The 27,246-nt window shown below is 34.5% G+C and overlaps 1 protein-coding gene and 1 pseudogene across 8 annotated transcripts in view; one reads left to right on the top strand and one right to left on the bottom strand.

Moving 5' to 3' along the window:
- Window positions 1-27,246, bottom strand: part of JMJD1C (jumonji domain containing 1C) — a 424,199-nt gene that overhangs the window by 51,779 nt on the left and 345,174 nt on the right. For 5 of the 8 annotated variants that reach the window (XM_037804073.1, XM_037804075.1, XM_037804078.1 and 2 more), the window contains 2 exons: window positions 5,336-5,441; window positions 903-1,027 (listed from right to left, as the gene is read on the bottom strand). In XM_037804073.1, coding sequence (XP_037660001.1) covers window positions 903-1,027; window positions 5,336-5,441 — 231 coding nt within the window. Of the gene's footprint in view, window positions 1-902; window positions 1,028-5,335; window positions 5,442-20,162; window positions 20,186-27,246 lie in introns of all 8 variants that reach the window. The other 3 variants (XM_037804076.1, XM_037804080.1, XM_037804079.1) reach the window with 3 other exon arrangements.
- LOC119510709 lies at window positions 10,795-11,881 on the top strand (annotated as a pseudogene).

The following is a 27,246-nucleotide window of genomic DNA, read 5'->3' on the forward strand; positions in this document are numbered from 1 at the left end:
CAAAGAAGTAATAAAATGCATTTAAGGTATAGGAAGTAACTTTTACAAAGGAACAGTAAAACAAAACTAAGAAGGTAGTTTAGGAAGAAGAAAAAGACAAAAATTGTACAAAGTAATAAAAAGGACTAAGGTTAAAGAAATGGACATGGACTAAAGGAAACTATTTAAAAATTCAATGCAATCTTACTTCTTCAAGGGTGAAAGTATCACCTTTCTGGGAAGAAAAATTAAATGTAATTGAACAGCATAAAATTACTTTGCATTTTGACTAAAATTTTGACCAGAGTATTTGAATTGTTTATAAAGGAGCCCTCATTTATTCAGATACCCTCCCGAGTCCACTGAGATGAGAAGGAATTCAATATCTATTTTTTCATGTAAATGAAGTAAAGCTTTAAAAATGAAAATGTTTTCATTTTTTTTGGCCAATTTAAAAAAACCACAAGAAGATTTAAAATCGCAATACTTTCAGAATATTACTTAAAACTTCCATGAAGCTTGTATCCTTAACACTTGCCAAAAAACTCTGTGGGAATATCAACTCTGAAGCTGGATGTGAAAGAAACCATTTGCAAAATGTTCGTGTCACTAAAGAGAAAAACGCTTCTAGAAAGAAAATTTTTGCTGATCAAAGGATAAAAAAAGATTAATCAATTAAAAGAGAATGATAACTCTATTTCAGGGGCTGATTTTATCTGTGTTGAAATATATTTGGCATTACTATCTCCCTGGGACTTCTCTATTGTATCAGATAAATTTAACTAATTTATTAGGGTTATACATATTACAAGAAAACTAGAGATAAAAATGATTTAGTATCAACCTGTTGATGTATTATTTTTTGGCATGAAATACATGAATTACAAAAATGTCGTTTCAAAAATATTAGTTGGACTGTTTACCTGATCATTCGTAACGATCATGGTGCGGGTGAAGAGATCATGATGAGTAATTATGCCAGTAAACCACTGGGTGGCAGAGTCTTGTCTATATACTCTCACTCGGTATCCATTTAAGGAATAAGGACCTTCAAAAAAAACACACACACAAGAAATAGGGATATCTTTAAATAGAAGCATGCTCATTTAAGAACAATCTTTTATAATTTGAGCAGAGAATAAAAATATAAACACAGGGCCCCCTTGAGGAGCTGGGGGGAAATGTGGAAGTGTTGGGACTTCTCCACCTGGACTGCTGATGATGTTCTCACAAACACTGAGGACTGGTGGTTTGGTATGCCAAGCCCTCTATCATGGTACTTGCCCTTATGAAGCTCGTTACTGCACAGGAGGGCTAAACCTGCATATAATTGTGCCTAGGAGTCTCCTCCTGAGTAACTGTTACTCAGATCTGGCCCTCTCTCTCTAACTAACCCAACTTGGCAGGTGAACTCACTGCTCTCCCCACTACATGGGACCTGACTCCCAGGGGTGTAAATCTTCCTGGCAATGCAGAATATGACTCCCGGGGATGAATCTGGACCTGGCATCGTGGGATTGAGAACACCTTCTTGACCAAAAAGGGGATGTGAGATGAAACGATATAAAGTTTCACTGGCTGAGATTCCAAATGGAGTCGAGAGGTCACTGTGGTGGCCATTCTTATGCACTATATAGATAACACATTTTAGGTTTTAATGTATTGGAATAGCTAGAAGTAAATACCTGAAACTATCAAACTCCAACCCAGGAGCCTGGACTCTTGAAGACAATTGTACAGCAATGTAGCTTAAAAGGGGTGACAGTGTGATTGTGGAAACCTTGTGGATCACACTCCCTTTATCTAGTGTATGGACAGATAAGTAAAAAAATGCGGACCAAAAACTAAATGAAAAATAGGGTGGGAGGGGGGGATGATTTGGGTGTCCTTTTTTACTTTTATTTTTTATTCTTATTCTAATTTTTTCTGGTGTAAAGAAAATGTTCAAAAATAGATTGGGGTGATGGATGCATAACTATATGATGGTACTGTGAACAGTTGATTGTACACCATGGATGACTGTACGGTATGTGAATATACTTCAATAAAACTGAATTTAATTTTAAAAAAAAAGAACAATCTTTTAGAAGAAACATGAGTTATATGATAGATGGTTAATAAAATACCCAAATATCAGCTTTCAAAAAAGTAGTTTAGAAGACAAGTGAATATACTTTAGAGCCAAATAATTCTGAAGTTATTATACACATTCTATTAGACACATATACTTCCTGACCCAATGAAAATACTGTAAGACAGAAAGATAATTAAATATTCCTGGGACCATAAATCATTAAGAGGACAACAGAAAATGTAAAGGTATAGTGGTCTAAAAAGTAGTTAAGTCACAAAGCTATGCAATAACGTTGGGATACATGTCTATTCCCCATGTGTCCCAAGGTTGGGATTCCATTTCTGAAATGGGAAGGCAATTTGGAACTTATGTTTTGAGTTTTGTAGTTGCTAAAACTTTCACAACAAATTTTCAATTCTTCTAGAAAAGCTGCCAAAAATCTTAAGACATGCAGATTGCTAAATGAATTTATAAATACAGCACTAAATTTTTTTTATAAAGAAATATGGTATACTTTTGGATTAAACTCACTTTTCTAAAGGATTAGCTGTATTTATATAGACATAGCTATCCTTTAGAAAATAAGAACTAAATAAAAAAGCACATATATTTGTATATATTAAGACATTGAAACATGCCTATTAAAACAGAACTTATGTTTTAATCATGGAAATAAAAATGTCTTCAATTCTCAGGTGCTAAAATATCAAATACTTAAAAGTTAAAAAGGACTGTGGTGGGTGGGGTAGTACTACTGTACAGTTCAGTAACAATTGTATTATAATTGTTAAATTACAACTTTCAAGGTGCTTACAAAATTTGCAAATGCTTATTTAATCTTCAACTCCTAGCTCAGGTGTTGTCCCTTTTGTAAAAATTAAGAAAGCAAGGTTGATAGGTTAAATGAATTTTTAAATGAAAGAGTTGGGAATGAACTTATTTTTCTGATTCCTAGGCTGATGCTCTTTCTTTTACAGTTTTGTAACAAATTCACATACCAATTAATGGTTTAATACTTATTTGCCACTTAAAAAAAAAAAAAACTAATCCAATGTAGACTCAAAAATAAATCAATTATTCCCCTCTATGTGGGACATTGACTCCCACGGGTGTAAATCTTCCTGGCAATGTGGGACATGACTCCTGGGGATGAACCTAGACCAGGCATCGTGGGATTGAGAGTCTTCTTGACCAAAAGAGGGAACAGAAATGAAACAAAATAAGGAGGGAACAGAAATGAAACAAAATAAGGGTTCAGTGGCTGAGAGATTTCAAATAGTTGAGAGACCATTCTAGAGATTATTGTTATGTGCTATCTAGATGTCGATTTTAGCTTTTAGCGTATTGGAATAGCTAGAAGGAAATACCTGAAACTGTTGAACTGCAACCCAGTAGTTTTTGAAGATTTTGAAGATAACTATGTAGTTTACACAGTGTGACTGTGCAATTTTGAAAACCTTGTGGCTCACACTCCCTTTATCCAGTGTATGGACAAATGAGTAGAAAAATGGGAACAAAAATTATGGGGGGTATGGGATATTTCGGGTGTTCTTGTATTTTTATTCTTGTTTTATTTATTCATTTATTTATTTTTGGAGTAATGAAAATGTTCAAAAACTGACTGTGGTGATGAATGCACAACTATATGATGGTACTGTGAACAACTGTACACTGCGGGTGACTGTAGGGTATGTGACTATATCTCAATAAAACTGAACTGAAAAAAATAAATAACTAAATCAATTAACATATTTATAGAAAATATTCCATATGGCCGGTAAATTAAATACATTCATTTGGAGAAAATGGAGATGTTGATCGGCTACAATTTAAGGGAGTTCTAACAGGTAAGCAATATTTATTTGCCATAACCCCTTTAAGCGAGACTTGGGTAACTTTGGGAGAATAAGATTCCATGTTATTTTTTTCTAAACACTACAGGAAATGCTTATAGATTATTTCCATATATGACCGTTGTCAGTTCCTATTAACACACCATCTATATTGGCTTATTCCCACCACCTAGCACAATCTGGAGTTTTCCTCATACAATTCCGGCTAGCAAAGTCAAGAACTATAAACTGTAATCTTTTTTGCCTCTCAGTATACAGTGAGGAAACAAACTTAGCTCAAAAAAACTTAACTTGGCTTGTTCAACAAACAAATTGCAGGAAAAGAAAAAAGAGATGGATGGGACATACCAATCAATCACACTATTACTAGACCTTATTTAGATATTCTGATTTACAATAAATAAGCCAAAAATAATTTATGGCATTTGAGACCAATGGAAACTTGAACTTGACTAATATTTGACATTAAGGAACTACTACTTTTTTCCCGTTTGATAAAGATATGGAGGCTTTGTTTAAAAATTGGATAAAATGAACTGACTGAAATTCGAGGGAAGCCAATGGGGCAGTATTGGTTGGGGCAGGATTTGCCAAGGTTTGACAGTTGCTGGAACCAGGCGATAGGTGCATGTGAAATTCTCCATAATAAAAAGTATAAAACATAATTAGCCTAAGAAGATACTAGATGATTTGCTACTGCAAATAGTCACATAAGGCAAAATGCTTTGAGATTATCTCTATTAATGCTTACATTAAATACTATGGAAGTGGAGGGTTGAGATAAATATGGGGAATTAACAAAATTCAACTTTTAAAGTTAAATGAATATTCAACATATCAACATGTCATGCCATATTGTCTCAGTTTCAGTTCAACTTTGCAAAAAACTTACATTGACAATCTTTGATTTCATGCTTATAGTTATAGAAAAAGGAATCACTAAGAATTAAAACCTCACTGGTTTGAAGGTCACATGTAGAAAAACCAGTAACTTACTAAAAAAAGGAAACAACATTAAGACTGGTATTGTGGTAAATGCTAAGCTAAGACAGGCAAACTGAAAACAGGGCACTTTATTAGGTATACCAACAGCATTTTTCAAAGGAACTGTGGCTTTGGGCAACTCTCTACTGCAAACAATGCTTTCTTCTCCAGGAAAGACACACCTAAAGCATTCTGTAATATGGAAAACTTCTATCAACAAACATCTGTGTGGCTACAATTTCATACTAAGCATTTAACTCAAATCAGTTGATAAACTGGTGAAATAATCAACTTTCTACTGAAATTATTATAACTTTTCTATTATTTTCCCTGGACTCAAAATACTAGACTGATCTATTTACTAAAAAACCAAAGACATGATAAATTGCCTAGCTCTAAAAAATAAATAAATTAATTAATTAATGCAGAACTTCAAAATAGTTACCTTGCATAAAAATCTCCTGAACCTTTTGTTCCTTTACCCAGACTTTCACTTCCTCACGAAGCTGCGGGTTGTCCCTGAGAATTGGGTTTAGGCTGTCTATGTCGTCCTAGAATTATAGATTAAAAAAAGGTCCATGTTACGTCTTCCTAACATTGTTACCAACTTTCCCTCATAAATGTTTTAAGGAACTGAATAAAATGTTTTGATCTCAATGTATACAAAAACATAAATTCACAAATTATATATATAGTTCATTAGCAATTACATAACAATAGAGTATAAGAAACTAATCTATGGTAAGATTTGACCCTAAAGTTAAAATTTGAAATTTATTACTGTGTTTTCTAACTTTTTAAGTATAGCCTTATTGAAATCAGCTTTTTAAGAATTTCACTTTAGACTCAATACACAAACCAAATAGCATTGGGTTTATCTAAGGTTGGAATCAGAGCTGATTATTTTTGTGACAACAGATACATACATAGATGTGATTGATATCCCCTCATAATGACTAAGACATTAGGTTTTTAAACTACAAGTCCCTATCCGCTATCTTAATTTAAACAAATTCAGTTCTACTCAAACTCTTCTGACCAGTAACTTTACTGAAGTTTTATTTTTTCAAGCCAGTGACTACATATCCAGGCAATTAAAAATTACATTATCGATGGTATTAATCTCATAACAGGGTGGATCCAGACATAGAAACAACCAGTTCTCTCCTTGGAGATGTGAATCACATAGTCACATGGTTTCCCACAACCTGTTGGTCCCCTGCTGGACTCTTCACATTCAGTACTCTCTCTCTCTCTCAAAGTACCTCTGCTGATCCTGCATCTTACATCAGCTGCAGGAGCTCTAGAATAGCTGGGAAGAATAAAGCTCCACTGTCAATTGGCAGTTCTTTTAAAAGTGGAACGGCAGATCACAGAAACCAGTGAATAGAAAGGAGTTACGTGAAGGAAATTATGTATGGTGAATAAAAATAATTTGACAATTTGGAAAAGTCACAATGTGGCTGAAGAGTACAAAGAAGGACCACTATTCAAGCAGGTCATAACTTCTCTCTCATACATAAAAAGTCTAACCCTTTTCTTATCATTGCTTTAAGGCACAAGTGTGTATTTTTTGAATAGTATTGTGGTAAATATTCTCAACTGATGTTTCTTTTACACCCTGTGAAAACCAACAGGTAGATGGAAAGATCTTTATTGTTATCAAATATGTTCCTTGGAAAATGTATAGAAGTGCTATTTTCCGGAAGGAAATATTAGAGCAGAAAACTATCATTTAAAAAAGTAGTTAAAATCTGTCATCTGAAGAAATACGCCCATGGCATGCCTTTCTTTTTGTAAAGAAACTTTCCAGCAGTCCCTTATCTCTACCCCCTTAAACACACTGCACTTACTTAACCTCATCATTTTAGGATTAGAAAATATCCAGAAAATTTCTATCAGGCTCTAACCTTCCTGATGCAAACCAGGTGCAAATCTAGTCTGTTATACAACACAAGAAACTATTTCCCAAGGAAAACCATTACTATTTTCAGATAGCTCTGCTAGTTATCAAATTATTTTAAAATCTTTCTCAGTTTAACTTCCATACACAGACAGCAGTTTAACTTCTTGTAGCCAAGCACAAGCCTAAATCTTTCTTCCACCCGACAGTCCTTGAACCATTTCAATTCTGCGTTTATATTCTCACAGCCTTGAGTCTTCTCTAGTTGAAACACTGTATTACAGGTGAGTTTTGCACTCTTATTCTAGAAGTTTAACTAGCATGAACAGGATGGATACTTGTCTAGAAAACCACATAATCACTGAGATTGAATTGTGTCTTGCACAAGAGGAATGTTCAGGTCCCACTCCCCTGGTCCTGTGGGTGGGAACTCATTTTTAAATAGGACATTTGAAGATGTTATTAGTTAAGATGTGCTCAAACTGAATGAGAGTAGGCCTTAATCCAATATGGATGAAGTCCTTAAAAGTAAAGGAAATTGAACAACGGAGAAGCCACTGGGAGCAGCCATAAGCTGCAAGTGAACAGAACCTGGAAGAGAAAGTAGATGCTACATGTGCATGTCATGTGACAGAAAAGCCAAGAACCAAAGATCACTGGCAGCCAGTCCCAAAATGACACCATCTTTGTGGAGAAAGCATTGCTTTGTTGATACCTCAGTTTTGGACTTCTCTTAGCCTCAAAACCGTGAATCACCCATTGAATGGTATTTGTTCTAGAAGCTAGGAAACTAAGAGAGGTGTTTTTCGCAACTACATGCTACTGCTGACTTCCCTGATAATTAACCACAGTCTAAAATTCCCAAGTCTTTCCATTTTCCAAAAGCTGGAAGGAGGAGGGGGCATAAACTGCTGTTAAAGCAGCATTGCTAATACCTTGTAGACAAGTACAGGTATAGTCTATAAAATCACATGACTATGTTAAAATGTTACAACTTCTAAGTATTGGGATATAAAATTCACAAACACCCAACGGATTAAAATAATGGGCTTTGTTCCCAAGATCAAGAGACATCATACAAACATCTTTCCAATATGAAACATACATTTTCTTGTGGAAAAAGAATACCATTAAAAACTGACAACTGAGTCTGCTTACCTTATAACCTTGCATAAATTCGAATTTCTAGGTATCAATTTCCTCATTTATAAAAGGGAATTAATATTTGCCTCTTTCCAACTTAATAGGTTTTAATAATAAAATAGAACAGCACTGAAATTAGTTTACTCAAAGAAATTTAATTTTGAGTTATCCATGGTATTAGATGACATGGATTACTCAGTTAATTAAAACCCACTACAATTATCCCAACACACTGCCTTGTATATTACGAGGTGTTGTTTCTGAACTACTGCTATACTACTACTACCATTACTACAACATTTATAGTGCTTTGTAAGTTATAGGCATTTCTGTTATGATACCATGATTCCTATTTTATAGAGGTTCAAAAACAGTTAAATTATCAAACAGGTAGCCAAATGAAGCTTTTGCTATTTACTGACCTGGACAACTTTGTGAAGGTGGGAAAAAAAAATCAGATAGGAAGCCATAAGGCAGATTACAGAGAAGAGAAACTAAGGATTTGTAACTAAAAACTATGAATATTCACTATCTTTTACAGAATACAATTGACAAATAGGATCTCAGCTGTGCCTTGAGCTCTTATGAGATTAAAAAACAATTTAACCGTGAAAGTACTCCATTTTTCATACATTTAAGACAGGAACCATAGTAGCTACCTACACAGGGAACTGTTATCTTAAATAACTAAAATAATACATATTTTTAATTTCCCAAAGGCAAGTTACTCAGTGAAGGAAAAGTATTCTCTCTCTCCCTTCCTAGAACTGTATCATAAAATCATTGCACTGATGGTTATAACTTTCTGCAAGACAAATGGGGAAAGGTCAGCTCAGGAAAATATGCTTTGTTAGAAACTTTTATGGAAAACTTCAAAATAATGACTTAAGTGAGGTTTTGGACTATATTTACTGTTAGCTTGTATACTATTCCTCCTTTCGTAAAGACAGAGGTTAGCTTCTAATTGAACATAAACAGGGAGCTTAATGCAAATAACACTCAAAAATAGCTAATATTTTTGAACTGTGCATTTACTGTGGCAGACACTGTGCTTGCACCGATGGTTATAACTTTCTGCAAAGACAATTTCCATACCTTATCAATTTTCTTAACAACTTCGTGAGGCTGAAATTATTATACATTTTACACAAATCATGCCAGAGAGGTCCATAATGACAGTGAGGAAGTGACAGAGCTGTTATTTGAACATGGTTCTGTCATGACTCCAGAGCTCAGAAACTTTTCACCTCCTCTCTCTATCACAACCAAAATGAATGAATAATAGAATAACAGACTGTTTACAGTCACTGCCTTCAAAATCTGACAAGGAGGGGGTAACATCATGTTGTGACATAAGAATGGGTGAAACGCACAGAATTGAAAGAAATTTATTAGAAGCTATCTTTCTGTAAGCTTCTAATATTGCTTATGTAAATTTCTACACAAAGCAATATTTTAACACTTATCAAAGAGGGGAGACTTCTTATTTTAAGAAGTAATCTTAAAATAAAAAAGCATGAAAAGAGAGGATATGCTTTGGCAATGTACCTTAGTTACAAATTTCTAAACACTCTATTTCTAGATAAGCACTGCCCTGAATCGCTATTTGGGGAGATCAAATCATAGATATTTTTTCATGTGTACAGAAGGATTTGGATTTACAAAAAAGAAAAAAAGCATTCCTCAAGAGATAAAGTTAAATCAGGATGGAATCTGTACTCTGACAGCAAGATTACTTACTAACTTAATTTTTCAAGCGAGTCCTACTTTATCCCAGCTCAAAGAAAAACAAAAAATTAGGTAGTCAAAAAAAAAAAAAAAGAAAAAAAAAAATTACAGTACTAAAATATTCAGCTACCCCTAATAAAATAATAATATTACAACAATGTTCAAAATATATAACACATTTTTTCAGATAATAAGGTAATGATCTGTCCTACAAATTAGGTACAATACTCTGGACTTAACTACTGACTGAAGAGCCAGCAGAGGCACTATTAAGTAATATATCAGTGGTTGGTTTCATTCTCAGTGACTAAGCTGACTGGATTAAGAATTTTAAGAGATTTGCTCTGAAGTTCCAACTGATGTCTAGAACAGCACTTTCATTTTAGGATACATGAAATATCACAAAACTGGAATAGTTTCTTTCCTTTGGGACAATTTCTGATAGATAAAAACCTAATGCACAGTTTCAAATTTAGACTGATGTGTGGCTTTGTAAAGGAATTATTTCCTCCCTTGCAAAACAACAGACCCTTGACCTTTGCCTTGATACTCAGTGAGCTTCTTAAATTCAACTATTATTACATAAAGTTTCCTATACAAAATACTTGATTGTATTTTATAAGACTAACAATAAAAGAAACCATCTATAACATGAATTTTAGGTGAGGTGATTAAACATGTTTTGCTGTAGTCATAATTTAAATACAGTCCTCAGCAAAACTTCAAATTGACATAATACCTATATTTACATAAATTATGAAAGAATCTACTTTGTTAATAAAGATTTGCTGGGACAAGAAAGCTACAAAATTTGGAGTTCCTCAAAGAAGTCCCCAAAAGCCTATACCAAATGCAGTTTGATGAAAGGCAGCTATCATTGAGGGCCTGCTAAATATTTTGATGATTTAAAACATGAGTTGTCAAACACCACTCCCCTCTGCTGCTGTAAGCACAAAACTGGTCATAACAATAAATCTGTAACAACCTAAAAGTGAATGAGCATGGCTGTATTCCAATAAAGCTTTATTTACTGGCATTATGTAAAATTTAAATTGCAAATAAATTTCATGTGTCATGACAAACTTATCTTCTTTTGAATGTTTTCAACCATTTAAAAATGTGAAACGCTCATGAACCTTCCAAAACAGGAGGCCATAGTTTTCCCTACCCCTGACTTAAAACAAGAAAAACGTAACAACTGGTACACCTCTGGTGGGTCCAGCACAGCTACTAACACTCAATCAAGTGCAACCTCTGGTGGGACCAGCATAACTACCAACACTGAATCTAGCATAACCTCTGGTGGGTCCAGCACAGCAGCCAATGCTGGATCCAGCACAACTTCTGGGGGAACCAGCACAGCTGCCACAACTGGATCCAGTACAAACTCGGGCAGACCCAGCACAACCACCAACAAGATCCAGTGCAACCATTAGTGGGACCAGCACAGCTGCCAACTCTGGATCCAGCATCACCTCTGGTGGGACCAGCACAACAGCCAGTGGTTCTAGCATATCTGCTCCATCTGGAACCCACACAACTTCTATCAGAATTAACACAAGTGCGGCTATTCCAGTGGATGGAATGAAGCCTAGCAGGTCCCTGAAGACATGGGAAATCTTCCTCATCACCCTGGCTTCAGCTGTAGTGGCCCTGGGACTCTTTGCTGGGCTCTTTGTCTGTGTGATGAATGCCTAATGTGCAGGGAAAGTGCCTGGAGAAAGGAGCAGCAGGGACTTAAGGAAATGGGGGTATGAATAGCAGGGTCACCAATTTCAGCCAGGTCAGGGTGGAGAGGAGATATCAGGAGAGCTTTACAAAAAAGAAATAGCAAGTGAGAACCAGAGTGTGCAGACAATGAATGTGCAGAGGAAACTACTGCCCTGTGGGGGAAAAGGGAACTGAAAGAAGGGATAAAGGCTGGAGGAAGGAGTACTAAGTGGAAAAGATGGTTGGCAGGGGGAGCAGATTCCAGAAGTCCACGGTGAAGGCATGGGAAAAGAGGATACAACTATGAAACTATCCTCCCTATCACTGAGAAACACCCTGTCATTAAGAAACACAGCTCTTCACCATTCCCATTGCCCTGACCTTGACCCAGGCCCTTGGGGGAATTGTGGAGCCCACAACAGGCCCAGCTGGAGCCATAACTCATTCTGGAAGAGTCCAGTGTCCTCAATAGCCATGGAGATGAGTGGGACATACAACAGGCTCTGAAGGGCCCATAAAACCAGAGTGCTGCATTCTTCAGGAAGGAAGCAGAGCTGGGGACCAGAGACCTGAGTTTCCTTTCATTCATCCTCAGAAGCCCCCCTCCCGGCTTGGTTTGGGTCTCTGACATCCCTGAGGAAGATACTTCCTCTCTCTCGCTTTTCCCAGATACTGGAAAGAAGAGAATATACTGGTCATTTAGTTAAGAAATAAACACATCAACATGCATGACAAAGAGAACCCATGTTATAAACGAGTGTATATCTACAGCTCTGAGTTGAATTCCCCAATTGGATCAAACAATTCCCATGTTGGAGTTCACTTGGCACTCAAAAATCTCTGCAGTAAAATCCAGAAACCCTCCAGTCATGTGTGTTCCCATTTTCTAACCTTTCTGGCCCCAAACAGAGTCCCTATTTCCCCGAAAATCACCCAGGCTGTCAGGAGAATCAAACTGGGGAAGAGGGTTGGGGCCTGGATTCTACTAGATTGTGGTACGTACCCTAGAGCATGATGAAATGGAGAAGGTGCAGTTATGTGCATGGTGGGGTGGGGCATGTTCCCTAAAAGTCACAGATCCCAGAGCATTTATATTTGCTCCACACCTGGGCTATTTACCAGAGTGAGAGTGTTAGTTGACACTTCTTTCTCAGAGCTATCCTTGCCCTAACAGGAAAGAGCTTCCTGTTTTCCTAAGGAAAAGACTTTCTGGTTTCAAATCCAAGCTCAGCCTCCTAATGTCTCTTTCAAGACGTTCATATAGCAGATATACTTGGGGTGAAGTTCTCATAAATCCTCTCCTAGAAAGGCTGCATCTCTTTCATGGGTCCAGAGGAGGGGATGGTCTGGTCCTCCAGGCCTTGGAGGATCGGAGGACAGAGGGAGATGCTTTGGAGGTTTGAGTTGCTCAGAATTCACAAGGAGATGAGAGGGCTCTTACCCGGGACAAAGCTCACAGGAGAGGAGCAGTTTGCCGAAGTGTTTACCCAACTCACACCAGGGGGTGCTGCATCTCCATCACTCGCTGGATTTGTCATGTGTGGCAAACCAAAGCTGGACTTCATGAATTAGACCACAGTGAGCCATGAGCAGGCTAATAACAATAACAACCTCACTTAAAGGGACACAGCAAACAGGTGAAGCCAAGTTGAACACCCCGAAAAGTGGAACTATAACAAATATAATGTGAAAAACATGAAAATAAAAAAGATCAGGCAAGGGAAACCAATTAGATAAAAAAAAAAATTTAACATGAAGCTTTCAAAATTTAAAATTTTAATAAGACAAATTGAAAGAGACTGACCACTTTGAGAATGAAATTAGCAATTTGGAAGAACAAGTGGAAAAATTAGGACAGAACAATACAGAGATGGGTATCACCAGGAAAATAGAAGACATTTGGAAGACAGATCCAGAAGGACCAACATGCAAACAGTTAGGTTCACAATGTAGAAAAAAGGAAGAAATTAATGAAAGGAAGCAAAGGGACAACAGAGTAGCAAGATTTGAATCTGCAGACTGGAAGAGTTCACCAAATGTAACTTTAAAAAATATACCAAAACTCTTGATTTGTACCCTTTAAATAGGTGAATTACATGGTTATTAAATTATTAATTTTAAAATATTAACAAGTTGTTAAAATTTTAAAAAACTGGTACAGAGGAAGATATTTGAAAGGCCTAATATCAATGCAATATAATTTGATGAATTGACTACAAACTCTGTTCCCACAAATGTCTTCCATAAATGTCTCTATTTCCACAAATGTCCGCATAAAATAAATCAATAACAAATAATTTTCATTAGTAATTAAAGAAAAAATATCTTAGGGTAACATTTTTCTACAGCCTTCACAAGTAAATGAATTTCCCTGAAACATTACTGGGACATGTCAAAACTTCCAAATAAAATTTAATAATGTACTTGATTTTAGTGTGGAAAAAGTTAACACTTCGAAAGAGAAATTTTAGGTCAATGAGAATTATCTCATTACACCACTGTACCATCCACCTCTCTGGACTCCACAGTGAGGTAAAAATGAGCACACATACTGGAAAAGAAGGGATGTTCTAAAGCAACATTCATCTATATTTCATATACACGATTTATGAAGGACCCCAAAGGTTAATATTTAACTTCTATATGTCTACATAGCCATATGAAAGACAAACATAAAGATTTCACATAATTAAAAGCAGTAGGTGATTATGTTCTTTGTATACATGAATCCACAATTTCTGACTGATTTTGGTTAATTCAGGAAGCCTAGAATACAGACTATCATTGAAAACAAAACAATGGATTTTCTATCTTGCAAAAACAATTATACATAAAGACCGATGGCAGAGGGAAATGAACTAACATTCTGTATTACCCACACAATTCTTTTCCCATTCATATACTCAAAGAGATAATGTGAAATATGCTCACCTGTTCTAAATTATTGATATTCTGAAATCACCTGAGAAAAAACTAATTTCTTAATCAAAATGATGTAAATAATAGTCAAGTATTAATGGAAATAGTTCTAGAAACGGGAGTGATGCTCAGATAATCTGAACACAATTTAGGTCTATTATTTATTGGCTAAAAATGATTCAGCTCTACGAAGGTAAAACAATAAACACATCAACACCTGAATCTTTTATTATCCTTAAATGCATTCTTTCAAATAATTAGCATTAGTTTTAATTTTTATTTAAAAACAGAAAGTAATGAATGAGCTTGATCCCATACTGATCTAAAAAAAAGTGATTGCAGTCAACAGCTGAAAAAATTAGAAATACCTCGATTTAGTTTCATTTTTTTCCTACAAATAACATAGCTGCAAACACCTTCAACAAGACATTGAGAAAGGGAGTTACTTGGTGACTTGGAGTCAAGTTTAAGACAATAGCCAGAAAGTCACTTAAAAGTTTGTTCACCCATAAAATGAAAACATTTGTTTTTTCACATATTCATCTATTATCTTCAATACCATTTACTGTAACAGTATCATCATTTAATCATAAGGATTAAACAGAATAACATTAAATTATCTAATAACCAGAAGGCTCAACAAACATTACAGGATCCTAGTGCTAAATGTTGTGTCCTTTTCATGAAGAGAACTGTCAATACAATAGAATAGGACCCTTGGATTACATCTGCAATGGTGGTTGGCTATAGGGTTATAAACACATGATGTATGCATTTATGAAGTCTCTGGTTAGAAGTTAAGATTGAAAACTGAGTGTTTTCATCATGAAAAACTAATCTAACTACCTTGCAGAGGGAGAATAAATCAATGACCTTATTTATACTATGTCCTAAGGAATGCAGACATAAAAAAAAAAAAAAATGGGGGTAAAGGGTTGAAGCTCAAATAGGAAAACAATTATAGATTAATTATTTTCTTCTCTATTTCATCCAAGGGCTGACTGCAGGCATTCTAAAGGAGAAAATGATTATGGCTGATGAGGAATAAAAATGTCTCCAACACATCCTGTCAGAAAATTGTCTCCAAAATGCTACTGGGAGAAATGATCAGTATTTTCTAAATATTTTACCTAATACTTTCTGCTACATAAAGGTAAATGCTATACTGTTTTTTAAATGTTTCTAACATAACTTTGAATCTGTATTGTGAATTGTGGTGACCTGAAACCTGAAACTTTCCAGATTTATTACTAAACTTTTAAGCTTTAGGCAGAATTTTAATCATGATAATTATTTAGGAGCTACTTGATTACTTGTATATAAACCAAACATCAATATTTTAACATCAAGAATACTGGATACTTCATACATATCTATACTAAAAAATATGCAAGAACTGAATACACACAAATAAGAATTAAGATAGAAGTATAGTTCAAGCCTGATCCTTAATTTCTGTGGTTACCTTTATTTTTTAAATAAGAAGAGAAAAGAGTGAGTTCAATGACAAATCTTTCTTATAAATCAAGCAAACTCTAGAAGGAATGACCTGTTGCAAGTGGCCTGCAAATCCTTAAAAAGTTCTTGCCAAGACAATCAAAGGCATTGATTGTCAGAACAAGCCTAAGGTAAGTAGTGAAATTAGGGGTGGGACCTATGCTCCAGAATGCAAGCACATAAAATTAGAAGACAAGACTTTGATTACCACCTTTTTTTATTCTTCTTACAGATTTGCTTTCATACTGCTTTTTCTATACTCTTCATAGCCTTAACAATCATCTTGTTAATACATTATTTAAAAATGTAGAATATGCTCATCACTTTTCAAATTGGTCTTGATTTTAAAAACCACCAATCGTTCCAAATTGTTTCATTTACCACATCTCATGGCTCCTAGTTTCAGATAAGCAATTTTATGAAGCATGTGGATATTAAAAAAATACATTGGTCCTTTTTCCTAACATAATTTAACTATATATTAAAAAGAAATAAAACTGGAAAAATTATATTGGTTAATAATTCATTTCAGAGAATAGGTATAGCCAAATCTTGATAGCTTGATCCCAGAATATTAATCACTAAGATGAAAGAACCCTGTAATACTCAAAAATCTATCTTCAAGTTTATTGCCACCGTAAGCAACCAATCATTATATATACAAATATATTTATCCTCTCTTCTTGAAATATCTATTTGGTATCACTTGCCATTATTTATATCATTAATAAAATAGGAAACGGTTTTTTCATTAGGTTTAATTTAAAAGAAATTTATACCATAAGAAATTATGGAAATAAAAAAGAAAGTTTTAAAATTTCAAAGTCTAAAGATTTTTTATTTCCTGTATAATTATAGTCATGTTATTTCTCTGGACTCGACTTCACAAATTTATAAAGATTGAAATATGGTTGAAAAAACAATATTCCCATATTGTTTTCATTATTTTGCAAACATATGTTTACCAATAATGAATTCCAAAGTTCATTTTCCTTGGCTACACTAACACAATACTGTTCACTTCCACTGAATATATTTTAAGGTATTTTATTAGCTAATTTTGGCATTCTGATTTTTCCAAATCCAAAAAAATTTAGGATGATGGCCTTCCTAAATTATTTTCAAGATCAGAGCCTCAATCAGGACAATTCATTCATGAGACTTTACTATGTAACTGATTGTGCTAAATGTTTACACTCATCATGGCATTTAATTCTCAAAATTACCTTATGCTAACTGATTTTTGATAAGGCCCCCAAATCCACTGAACTGATAAAGAACAGTCTCTTCAACAAATGGGGCTGGGAGAACTGGATATCCATAACCAAAAGAATGAAAGAGGACCCCTACCTCACACCCTATACAAAATTAACTCAAATGGATCAAAGACCTCAATATAAGAGACAGTACCATAAAAGTCCTAGATGATAATGTAGGGAAACATCTTCAAGACTTAGTATTAGGAGGTTACTTCTTAGACCTTATACTCAAAGCACAAGCAATGAAAGAAAAAAACAGATAAATGGGCATTCCTCAAAATCAAAAGCTTCTGTATCTTAAAGGAATTTGTCAAAAAGGTGTAGAGGCAGCCAATGCAATGGGAGAAAATATATGGAAACCATGTATCTAATACGAGACTGATACCTTGCATATATAAAGAAATCCTACAACTCAATGACAATAGTACAAACAGTCCAATTATAAAATGGGCAAAAGATATGAAAAGACATTTCTCCAAAGAGGAAATACAAATGACTAAAAAACACATGAAAAAATGTTCATCTTCACTAGCAATTAGAGATGCAAATCAAAACCACAATGTGATATCTCACATCAATAAGAATGGCTGCCATTAAACAAACAGGAAACTACAAATGCTGGAGAGGATGTGGAGAAATTAGAGCTCTTATTCATTGCTGGTGGGACTGTACAATGGTATAGCCACTCTGGAAGACAGTTTGGTGGTTCCTCAGAAAACTAGATATCAAGTTACCCTATGATCCAGCAATTTCACTTCTCAGTATATACCCAGAAGATCTGAAAGCAGTGACACAAAGAGATATTTGCACACTGATGTTCATAGAGGCATTTTTCACAATTGCCAAGAGAAGGAAACAATCCAAATGTCCTTCAGCAGACAAGTGGATAAATAAAATGAGGTATATACATACTATAATTCTGCCTAAGAGGTACCTCCAGAGAACCTCATTTGTTGCTCAGATGTGGCCTTTCTCTCTCTTAAGCCCAGGTTGGCAAATAAATTCATCCCCCACAAGAGGGGCATGACTCCCAGGGGAATGAATCTCCTGGGCAATGGGGAACATGACTCCCAGGAATGAGCCTGACCCTGGCAGCAAGGGATTGAAAATGCCTACTTGACCAAAAGGGGGAAAAACAAATGCCCTTACCAAAAGTAGTCCCCAAATACCTAGGTCCCTACCTCAGATTCTACAAAAGATTCACTCACTAAGTTTTCTCTCTCAGAAATTTAAATCCACCAGAGTCTTCCTATGCCAGACAAGTTTTAAAACCCAGAGGCAACAGCATCTTTAAGAACAACAATAAGATGCAACCCCCTTCCCCATACTGTCTATACCCCCTTTCAGAATGAACAAGTTAGGGTGCTCACTGCCTAGACACCCTGAAGATAAAAAAGGAGATTAAGTGAGAGGAAGCAGTAGCAACAAACAAGACAAGATTTAACAAAGGTCTATGAACACTGAAACTTTCTGTAAATATATGTATTTGTTTACATGCTGGGGTGTTGGAATAGCTGGAAGGAGGTAAATGACATGGTGGAACTGTAACCTATAATATCCTTTGAAATTTGCTCTATAGCTACTTGTTGAATTGTGCTTTGAAAGTCTTCACCTTTCTGTATACACCTTATATTGCATACTAAGGAAAGAACTGTAACCCATAAAAATTTTTTAAATTACCTGTAAAAGTGCTTGTTGAACTGTACACCAAAAGTTAACACCTTTCTTTATGTATGCTACATTTTACAGTAATGGATGTGGCTGAGATTGTGGAACTATGACCCATGACATTCTTTGCAATTTGCTTGCTAGCTATTTGATGAATTGTACTTTGAAAATTATCACTGTTATATATGTATGTTAAAGTTCACAATAAAAAATGCATTAAAAATTTTAATGGTAGTTGCCTCTTGGTGAATATTATGTTCCTGCTTTTAATGTTTCTGTATTTCTTTTTTTAAAATAGTATATGTTAAAGGAATCAGGGAAAATTATTCAAAAGGAAAGAAGAAAAAAGAAAGCCCAAAAGACAACTTCTTAAGTAAACTTTTTCCAAAAGACTAATTTTTGGAGAGTTAACTGCTATATCTGTTATGTTCTTTCATACTGTTATAGTATAGTACTTCTATAAAAGCACATATAACACTGCATTATAATTTTCTGTCTTTATCCTTTACTAAACATCTTGAGGCACTTATTTCCTATTTATCTTTCTCTATTGCCTAGATTTTATTAACTAAATAATCTGTAAGGTAATAAAATTTACTAAGTCAGGTGATTACATGAGCTATTATTCAAAAAATGTTTCTAAAAAAAAATTCCATAGCTTCAAACTGGGAAAAGTATTACAATAATTATTGCATTATAATAAATATTGCCTATTATATGCAAAAAGCTCTTCTGCATCATAACGAGTACCATCCACACAGAAACAAGGGCTAAGAATCCAGGGGAAAATGTCTATTTCATCATTATACAAGAACCACAGAATTTAAATGAATGTCACCTTTTTGGATGATCAGAGTAGGAAAGGTAAAAAATTTATGAAATCTGGGTTGGCAAGGCACAAAATTAAGAAATACTCAAACACTATTGGTGGGAGAATAACTTTTTTAAAAGGCAGTTTGTTTCTTTAACTCAAAGTAGCACATAAGCACTTGGAAATCAGGTGAATGTCAGTATAATGCAGAAGTAATATTAGTTCATATGTTTTTTGTTGAATTACCCGTTATGAGCAGCTGAATTGTAAGTACAGAAATGAACACCATACTATACATAATGACCACCTATTCCATTTTCTTCCTCTTAGTTCTTATTGATCAGATCTCCCCAAAAGGTAAAAAAAAAGGTAAAATAAATTACCTAACTTTATTTATTAGAAATATAATGTCTTCTTAATGTCTGCTATTATTTTTATAGAATTGTTATTGTGTATGTTGTACTTGTTTAAAATTTGCCTGAGCTTAGAATGATTTACTCCAACAGCATTTTTCTGAAAAGCTTTTGCTATTTTTGTGAGATTCTGAATAAGAGGTTTTCAAGTACATGCATCTATGGTGCCATAGCTATATGTCTGTATCTACGAGATATATATATATATCTTTAATACATACCCTTTCACGCAATGTCCAGGAATCTATGGAAACAAACGAGAAAAACAAAACAAAATAATGCATGTACAGGAGGGACTCTATACGTATTTTACAATAGCAAAAGAAATTTAGTTGCGTTATACACTCGTATAAATAGAATAAACTAGAGCCACTAAAAACAATTATGTACCTATGTTTATGGACATGGAAACAGGCTAATGATACATAAAGGGAAAAAGAATTGCAGTATAATAAGAAGAGAGTGATTTGTTTCATTACCAAGAAAACCTATGTATAAGGGCATATGTGAAAGATATATACCATTAACAGTGGTTTCTCTAGCTGAATTAGGGATAACTCATTTCTTTCCTATACTTTTATGTATTTTCTGAAACCTTTCTCTTTTGTAATAAGCATGTATTATGCTAAAGGTTGAAAAGACAAGCTAATTCAAAAATGCAAATAACACATAAATTTGTTCATATTAACAGTAATTTCCTTTTTGTTATAAATTCAAGTTCCATCTGAAGAAACTTCTAAGCCAATTTTTTAGAGTTTCAGTAATAAATGTAATACAATTTGATAATAAAATACAATAAATAAATTCTATATAAGTTTAGCTAGCTCAGGAATTTTACTGCTATTGATATACTTGAAAACACTCTTTGCATTCTCCTTGACATCCTCATTATGATACAAACTCCTTTTATAAAAATCACTAAAAAAATAAGAAAAAAAACCATTAACTAAGAGTTAAATGTGTACAAAGCAAATGAGTTATTTAATGCAATTCTATTAATACAACACTGTATTGATTACATTGGGTATCATCAAAATGAACTTCTTATAAACTGCTAATTGTTCAAATAAAATTTTAATTGTGTGATAAATTTTTGGTAAATATTAAGTCATAAAATTCAGATATCACTGAACTAGAGAAAACATTTCTTTTCTATGATTCATAGACTGGTATAAAGACACATTTTATTTTGAATTTGATGGTGAACTAAGGGAAAGAAAAGTAATTAGAAAACACACACATATAGGATACATATGCAAATGACTGGCTTTCAAAGTAAAGATGATTTAGAAAACACCATGAAAATAAATCACATTTTATATTCATTTTAAAAACTTGACATGGCATTTCAGATATTATGCTAAAGGTTTAAAGTGTCCTGGGTCAGTGCCTTAACTCTTGCAAAGGTTATGTTTATATATTACCACCCTCATAAAAGCACTTTTAATATTCAGGTTTTGCAACTTAACTCAAACTTACCCTAAATGAAGTTAATATGATTTAAGTTATATATACCAATCCCATAAACACTACAAAACAAAAAATAAAATATTTTGGATTGTTGGCACTACCACTCTTCATTCATCCTAGGAGTAGTATCCAGAAGTTTTAATCTAACCTAAATATATTCTACACTAATTGTCCTATTACCAACCTTTAAACAGATCTACTTGAGTAAATGTTATTTATTTATCAGTGTAAACAAAAAATTTTTATTTGTTAAAAGAGAAGGATTTTTACAAATGCTAAATTCATTTAATCCTTACAAACCCGTTGGTTTGATATTATTCTCCCATTGAGCATGTTAAGGAAACATGCTCAAAGACAAGGTAATTTTCCCCAAATCACACAGCTAGAAGGCAGATGAGCAAGGCTTTAATGTCAACGCCCTTCCCACAAAGCCTTTTTCCAGTACATTCGCTTGCAGAATCAAAATTCTGAGTGAGCTCTGTTGGGTTTCCAACAATTTACTTATGATATTAGTTAAGTCACATAAAGTGAAAGGAAGCCCAATTTTACTAAATTATTTTACTCTCATTTTAAAAGACAGAATACGATGTTTGCAAAATTATAATCAATTCACAGGAATGTGTTATTCCAAAAATTGAAATGGATATCATAAACAGACCCAATAATTTAATAAAACCTCAAGGATTTTGGAATGGCATATAACACATTAATATGCATTTCCTATTACATCAAATCACAACAAAATGACTATAAATCTTGCCAATTAAAGAAGTAAACTAGCCTGTTTTTACTGTACTTAAAATATCACATTTCAATCTATCAATTATCAATCTCAATCTCAATATCAAACTATGAACCTCAGGAATTCTCCCAACTAAAACCAACTTTTCAACAAATACTCCCTTGAATAAACTTCATTCAGGCCTGTTATATTTCCACATTTTAACTACAATTTGCTAAGTGTCATTGGTGTAAGGTCCTTCTCTCAGAATTACCACAAAATAAAAATCAGAACAACAATTTAGCAGAATTTTTAAAACCACATGAAGGAAAATGTATTTCCTTTTAAAGCCACACATTAATATTCTTTTTGATACCTTAATAATAGTTTTGAAATTTTTATGGAAGTTCAAAAGTCTGGAAGGCAATTTTCCTTTTAAGCTATTTATCAAGCACAGTTTTATACAGTTGAGCCATCATGTGTCCAACCTATTGAGTCACCTGCTTACAGCATCTGCCAACCACAATTTACAAACTGCAGCTTCCTCAAACTTACAACTGAACAAAGTCAGGAAAGCCTGGAAAGTATTTAATGTTTTCCAAAGTAGCAACTGACAATATTCTTTCACAACAGCTAAAGTTAAAAAAACATTTCCCTCTGTGGGAAAACAAAAACTCAACAAATAAAGAAATAAAAGTATATGCTTACACAGTATTTGAAAGTATTCTACTAAAAATAATTCTTAGGTATAAACTAATACTGAGCTAGAATATACATACAATTGTGTCAATGACTATTCTGATTAGAGTGAACCTTTTTAAAGAATTTTTTAAAATATATATAATTTAGTGTAAAGTAAAATGATTAGCAAGTCCTATGACTTGACAGACCTGGATCTGCCAAATCACTTAGTCTTATCATCATGACCTCTATTCAAGTCTACCTGTTCTTTACAGGAAATGCAAATACATGCAAAATGCCTTAAATTATTCAGGAAAAAGGGGGAGCTAAAACTGTAATTCCAAGATATGATATAAGAACACTTAGTCACTTAGCACTGCTAATGAAGACAGTATGTATAATGTACTTCACAATGATTTCCAAAAATTATTTTTGCTGTTCCTAAAAGGATAGGTTTAAAAAGAAAGTACCATTAAACTCCTAGAAGATAATGTAGGAAAACATCTTCAAGACCTTGTATTAGGAGGCCACTTCCTAGACTTTACACCCAAAGCACAAGCAACAAAAGAGAAAATAGATAAATGGGAACTCCTCAAGCTTAGAAGTTTCTGCACCTCAAAGGAATTTCTCAAAAAGGTAAAGAGGCAGCCAACTCAATGGGAAAAAAATTTTTGGAAACCATGTATCTGACAAAAGACTGATATCTTGCATATACAAAGAAATCCTACAACTCAATGACAATAGTACAGACAGCCCAATTATAAAATGGGCAAAAGATATGAAAAGACAGTTCTCTGAAGAGGAAATACAAATGGCCAAGAAACACATGAAAAAATGTTCAGCTTCCCTAGCTATTAGAGAGATGCAAATTAAGACCACAATGAGATACCATCTAACACCGGTTAGAATGGCTGCCATTAAACAAACAGGAAACTACAAATGCTGGAGGGGATGTGGAGAAATTGGAACTCTTATTCATTGTTGGTGGGACTGTATAATGGTTCAGCCACTCTGGAAGTCAGTCTGGCAGTTCCTTAGAAAACTAGAGATAGAGCTACCATTCGATCCAGCGATTGCACTTCTCGGGATATACCCGGAAGATCGGAAAGCAGTGACACGAACAGATATCTGCACGCCAATGTTCATAGCAGCATTATTCACAATTGCCAAGAGATGGAAACAACCCAAATGTCCTTCAACAGATGAGTGGATAAATAAAATGTGGTATATACACACGATGGAATACTACGCGGCAGTAAGAAGGAACGATCTGGTGAAACATATGACAACATGGATGAACCTTGAAGACATAATGCTGAGCGAAATAAGCCAGGCACAAAAAGAGAAATATTATATGCTACCACTAATGTGAACTTTGAAAAATGTAAAACAAATGGTTTATAATGTAGAATGTAGGGGAACTAGCAGTAGAGAGCAATTAAGGAAGGGGGAACAATAATCCAAGAAGAACAGATAAGCTATTTAACGTTCTGGGGATGCCCAGAAATGACTATGGTCTGTTAATTTCTGATGGATGTAGTAGGAACAAGTTCACTGAAATGTTGCTATAGTATGTAACTTTCTTGGGGTAAAGTAGGAACATGTTGGAAGTTAAGCAGTTATCTTAGGTTAGTTGTCTTTTTCTTACTCCCTTGCTATGGTCTCTTTGAAATGTTCTTTTATTGTATGTTTGTTTTCCTTTTAACTTTTTTTTTCATACAGTTGATTTAAAAAAGAAGGGAAAGTTAAAAAAAAAAAAAAAATAAAAAAGAAAAAAAAGGAAAAAAAAAAAAAAAAACAAAAAAAAACGATGTAGTGCCCCCTTGAGGAGCCTGTGGAGAATGCAGGGGTATTCGCCTACCCCACCTCCATGGTTGCTAACATGACCACAGACATAGGGGACTGGTGGTTTGATGGCTTGAGCCCTCTACCATAAGTTTTACCCTTGGGAAGACGGTTGCTGCAAAGGAGAGGCTAGGCCTCCCTGTATTTGTGCCTAAGAGTCTCCTCCTGAATGCCTCTTTGTTGCTCAGATGTGGCCCTCTCTCTCTGGCTAAGCCAACTTGAAAGGTGAAATCACTGCCCTCCCCCCTACGTGGGATCAGACACCCAGGGAAGTGAATCTCCCTGGCAACGTGGAATATGACTCCCGGGGAGGAATGTAGACCCGGCATCGTGGGATGGAGAACATCTTCTTGACCAAAAGGGGGATGTGAAAGGAAATGAAATAAGCTTCAGTGGCAGAGAGATTCCAAAACGAGCCGAGAGATCACTCTGGTGGGCACTCTTACGCACACTTTAGACAACCTTTTTTAGGTTCTAAAGAATTGGGGTAGCTGGTGGTGGATACCTGAAACTATTAAACTACAACCCAGAACCCATGAATCTCGAAGACAGTTGTATAAAAATGTAGCTTATGAGGGGTGACAGTGGGATTGGGAAAGCCATAAGGACCAAACTCCACTTTGTCTAGTTTATGGATGGATGTGTAGAAAAGTAGGGGAAGGAAACAAACAGACAAAGGTACCCAGTGTTCTTTTTTACTTCAATTGCTCTTTTTCACTCTAATTATTATTCTTGTTATTTTTGTGTGTGTGCTAATGAAGGTGTCAGGGATTGATTTAGGTGATGAATGTACAACTATGTAATGGTACTGTAAACAATCGAAAGTACAATTTGTTTTGTATGACTGCGTGGTATGTGAATATATCTCAATAAAATGATGATAAAAAAAAAAAAATAAAAAATAAAAGGATAGGTTTAATTTACCTAGAAAATCTAATTAGAAAAAAAGGGAAGAACATAAACTGAATGAAGCGTGTTAAATGCTTATCATTTCAATCTACAAAAAAGGAGTTTTTAAGATAATTTATAGAAATAAAATTTACCAACATTCTATTAATTGATTGAAATATTTCTAGAGTTCCTTCATTAAATGCCACACCAAAAACAATTTAAGATTTTTCATCAATGATTTTTCATCAATGATAACTACATTATGATGCAGTTATAATCACCGACTCCTATGAAGTATTTTGCATCCATCCCAAATCATTGAAGACAGACAAAATTTTGAGTTTTAACTTTTTTAGTTTCTTTTTGTAACCTTATCACTTTTTAAATTCTCCTTTTGGCTTCTCATATGCTATAGCAGAGGAAATCAAATTAGCTTGCTGAAATTTTGTTTGAAATAGTCTCTGAGATTGGGGCTAAGAGGTTCTCTTAAAAGTAAAATATATTAGGAATATATTTCATCACGTACACCATGTTCCCATTACTGTGCCAAGGAACAGCAATACATGCAAGACAGTTACTGACCTCAAGGAACAGAGATGAATCAGTGTGATACAGACCAAAAAGACTTTTACAGAAGATAAAGAAGTGAGACAAAAAAATGGAAGAAAAAGATGATCCAGGGTTGAGTGTATCAGGGAAGGTATCAGAGATACTTGAGTTTGGATTTGAGTACCTAGATTTTTGAGTTGGGACTTTAAAAATGCAAGGTTATCTGCCAGGCTTCAGCAGTTAAGAAAAGGCTTTCCAGGTAGAGGGAAATGCATGTGCAGGCACAGATGGATGAAACAGTATGACAAACATGAAGAACTGTAGGTACACTGGTCTAGATGAAAGGAAGACAGGGGAGTAGGTGAGGAAGAAAGCCTTACAATAGAGATAGGGAGGATGTGATGGATTTAAGTACTGTTCAACAGACAGAATGAGTAATTCCTGGCCAATAAAGGCAAGAGAGGTATAAATAAAGGCAAAAGAGGGACCTAAAGCATGCTCAGATGTTGATTTGAGTGACAAAATGAGACAGATGTGGTTATGCCATTAGGGTATAGAACAATCAGTAGGAAATATAAAGTCTGAGTGTTGATTTTTCACGTCTTAGTACAGTATGCAGTAGAATATAAGGGTCTAACCTTCTCATGACACCTACGCTGACCACCCTATTCAATATTCTAACCTATCCTTCCTTTCCTAATTTCTTTTACCTTGCTTTATTTTTTCCTTTTGCCATATACTTATTAAACCATCTATCATACTATATAATTTACTTATTATAATTTACTTATATTATTTATCTTGTCCCTTAGAATTTAAGCCCCATGGGGATAGGAATTTTTGTCTGAACAGTGCCTGGCACATAGAAAATGTTAAATAAATAGTTGTTAAATGAGCAATGGTACAGCAGGAAGTGTGGACTAGAGTTGCAGATTCAGAAGATAGGGTTGTTTGTGTTTTTTGTTTTGTTTTGAAAGAAATTGTAGGTTTACAGAAAAATCATGTATAAAATACAGAGTTCCCATATACCACTCTGGAAGATAAGAGTTTTAAATGACAGTGAAAGCACTGGAAATATATGACACTGCTTAGGTGAATAGTGAAATGAGAAGAGAATCAAAAGGGAACACTGTGGAAGATCATCCTAA

This window comes from Choloepus didactylus, chromosome 15 (assembly GCF_015220235.1).
Source record: "Choloepus didactylus isolate mChoDid1 chromosome 15, mChoDid1.pri, whole genome shotgun sequence".
Classification (NCBI taxonomy): Eukaryota; Metazoa; Chordata; class Mammalia; order Pilosa; family Megalonychidae; genus Choloepus; species Choloepus didactylus.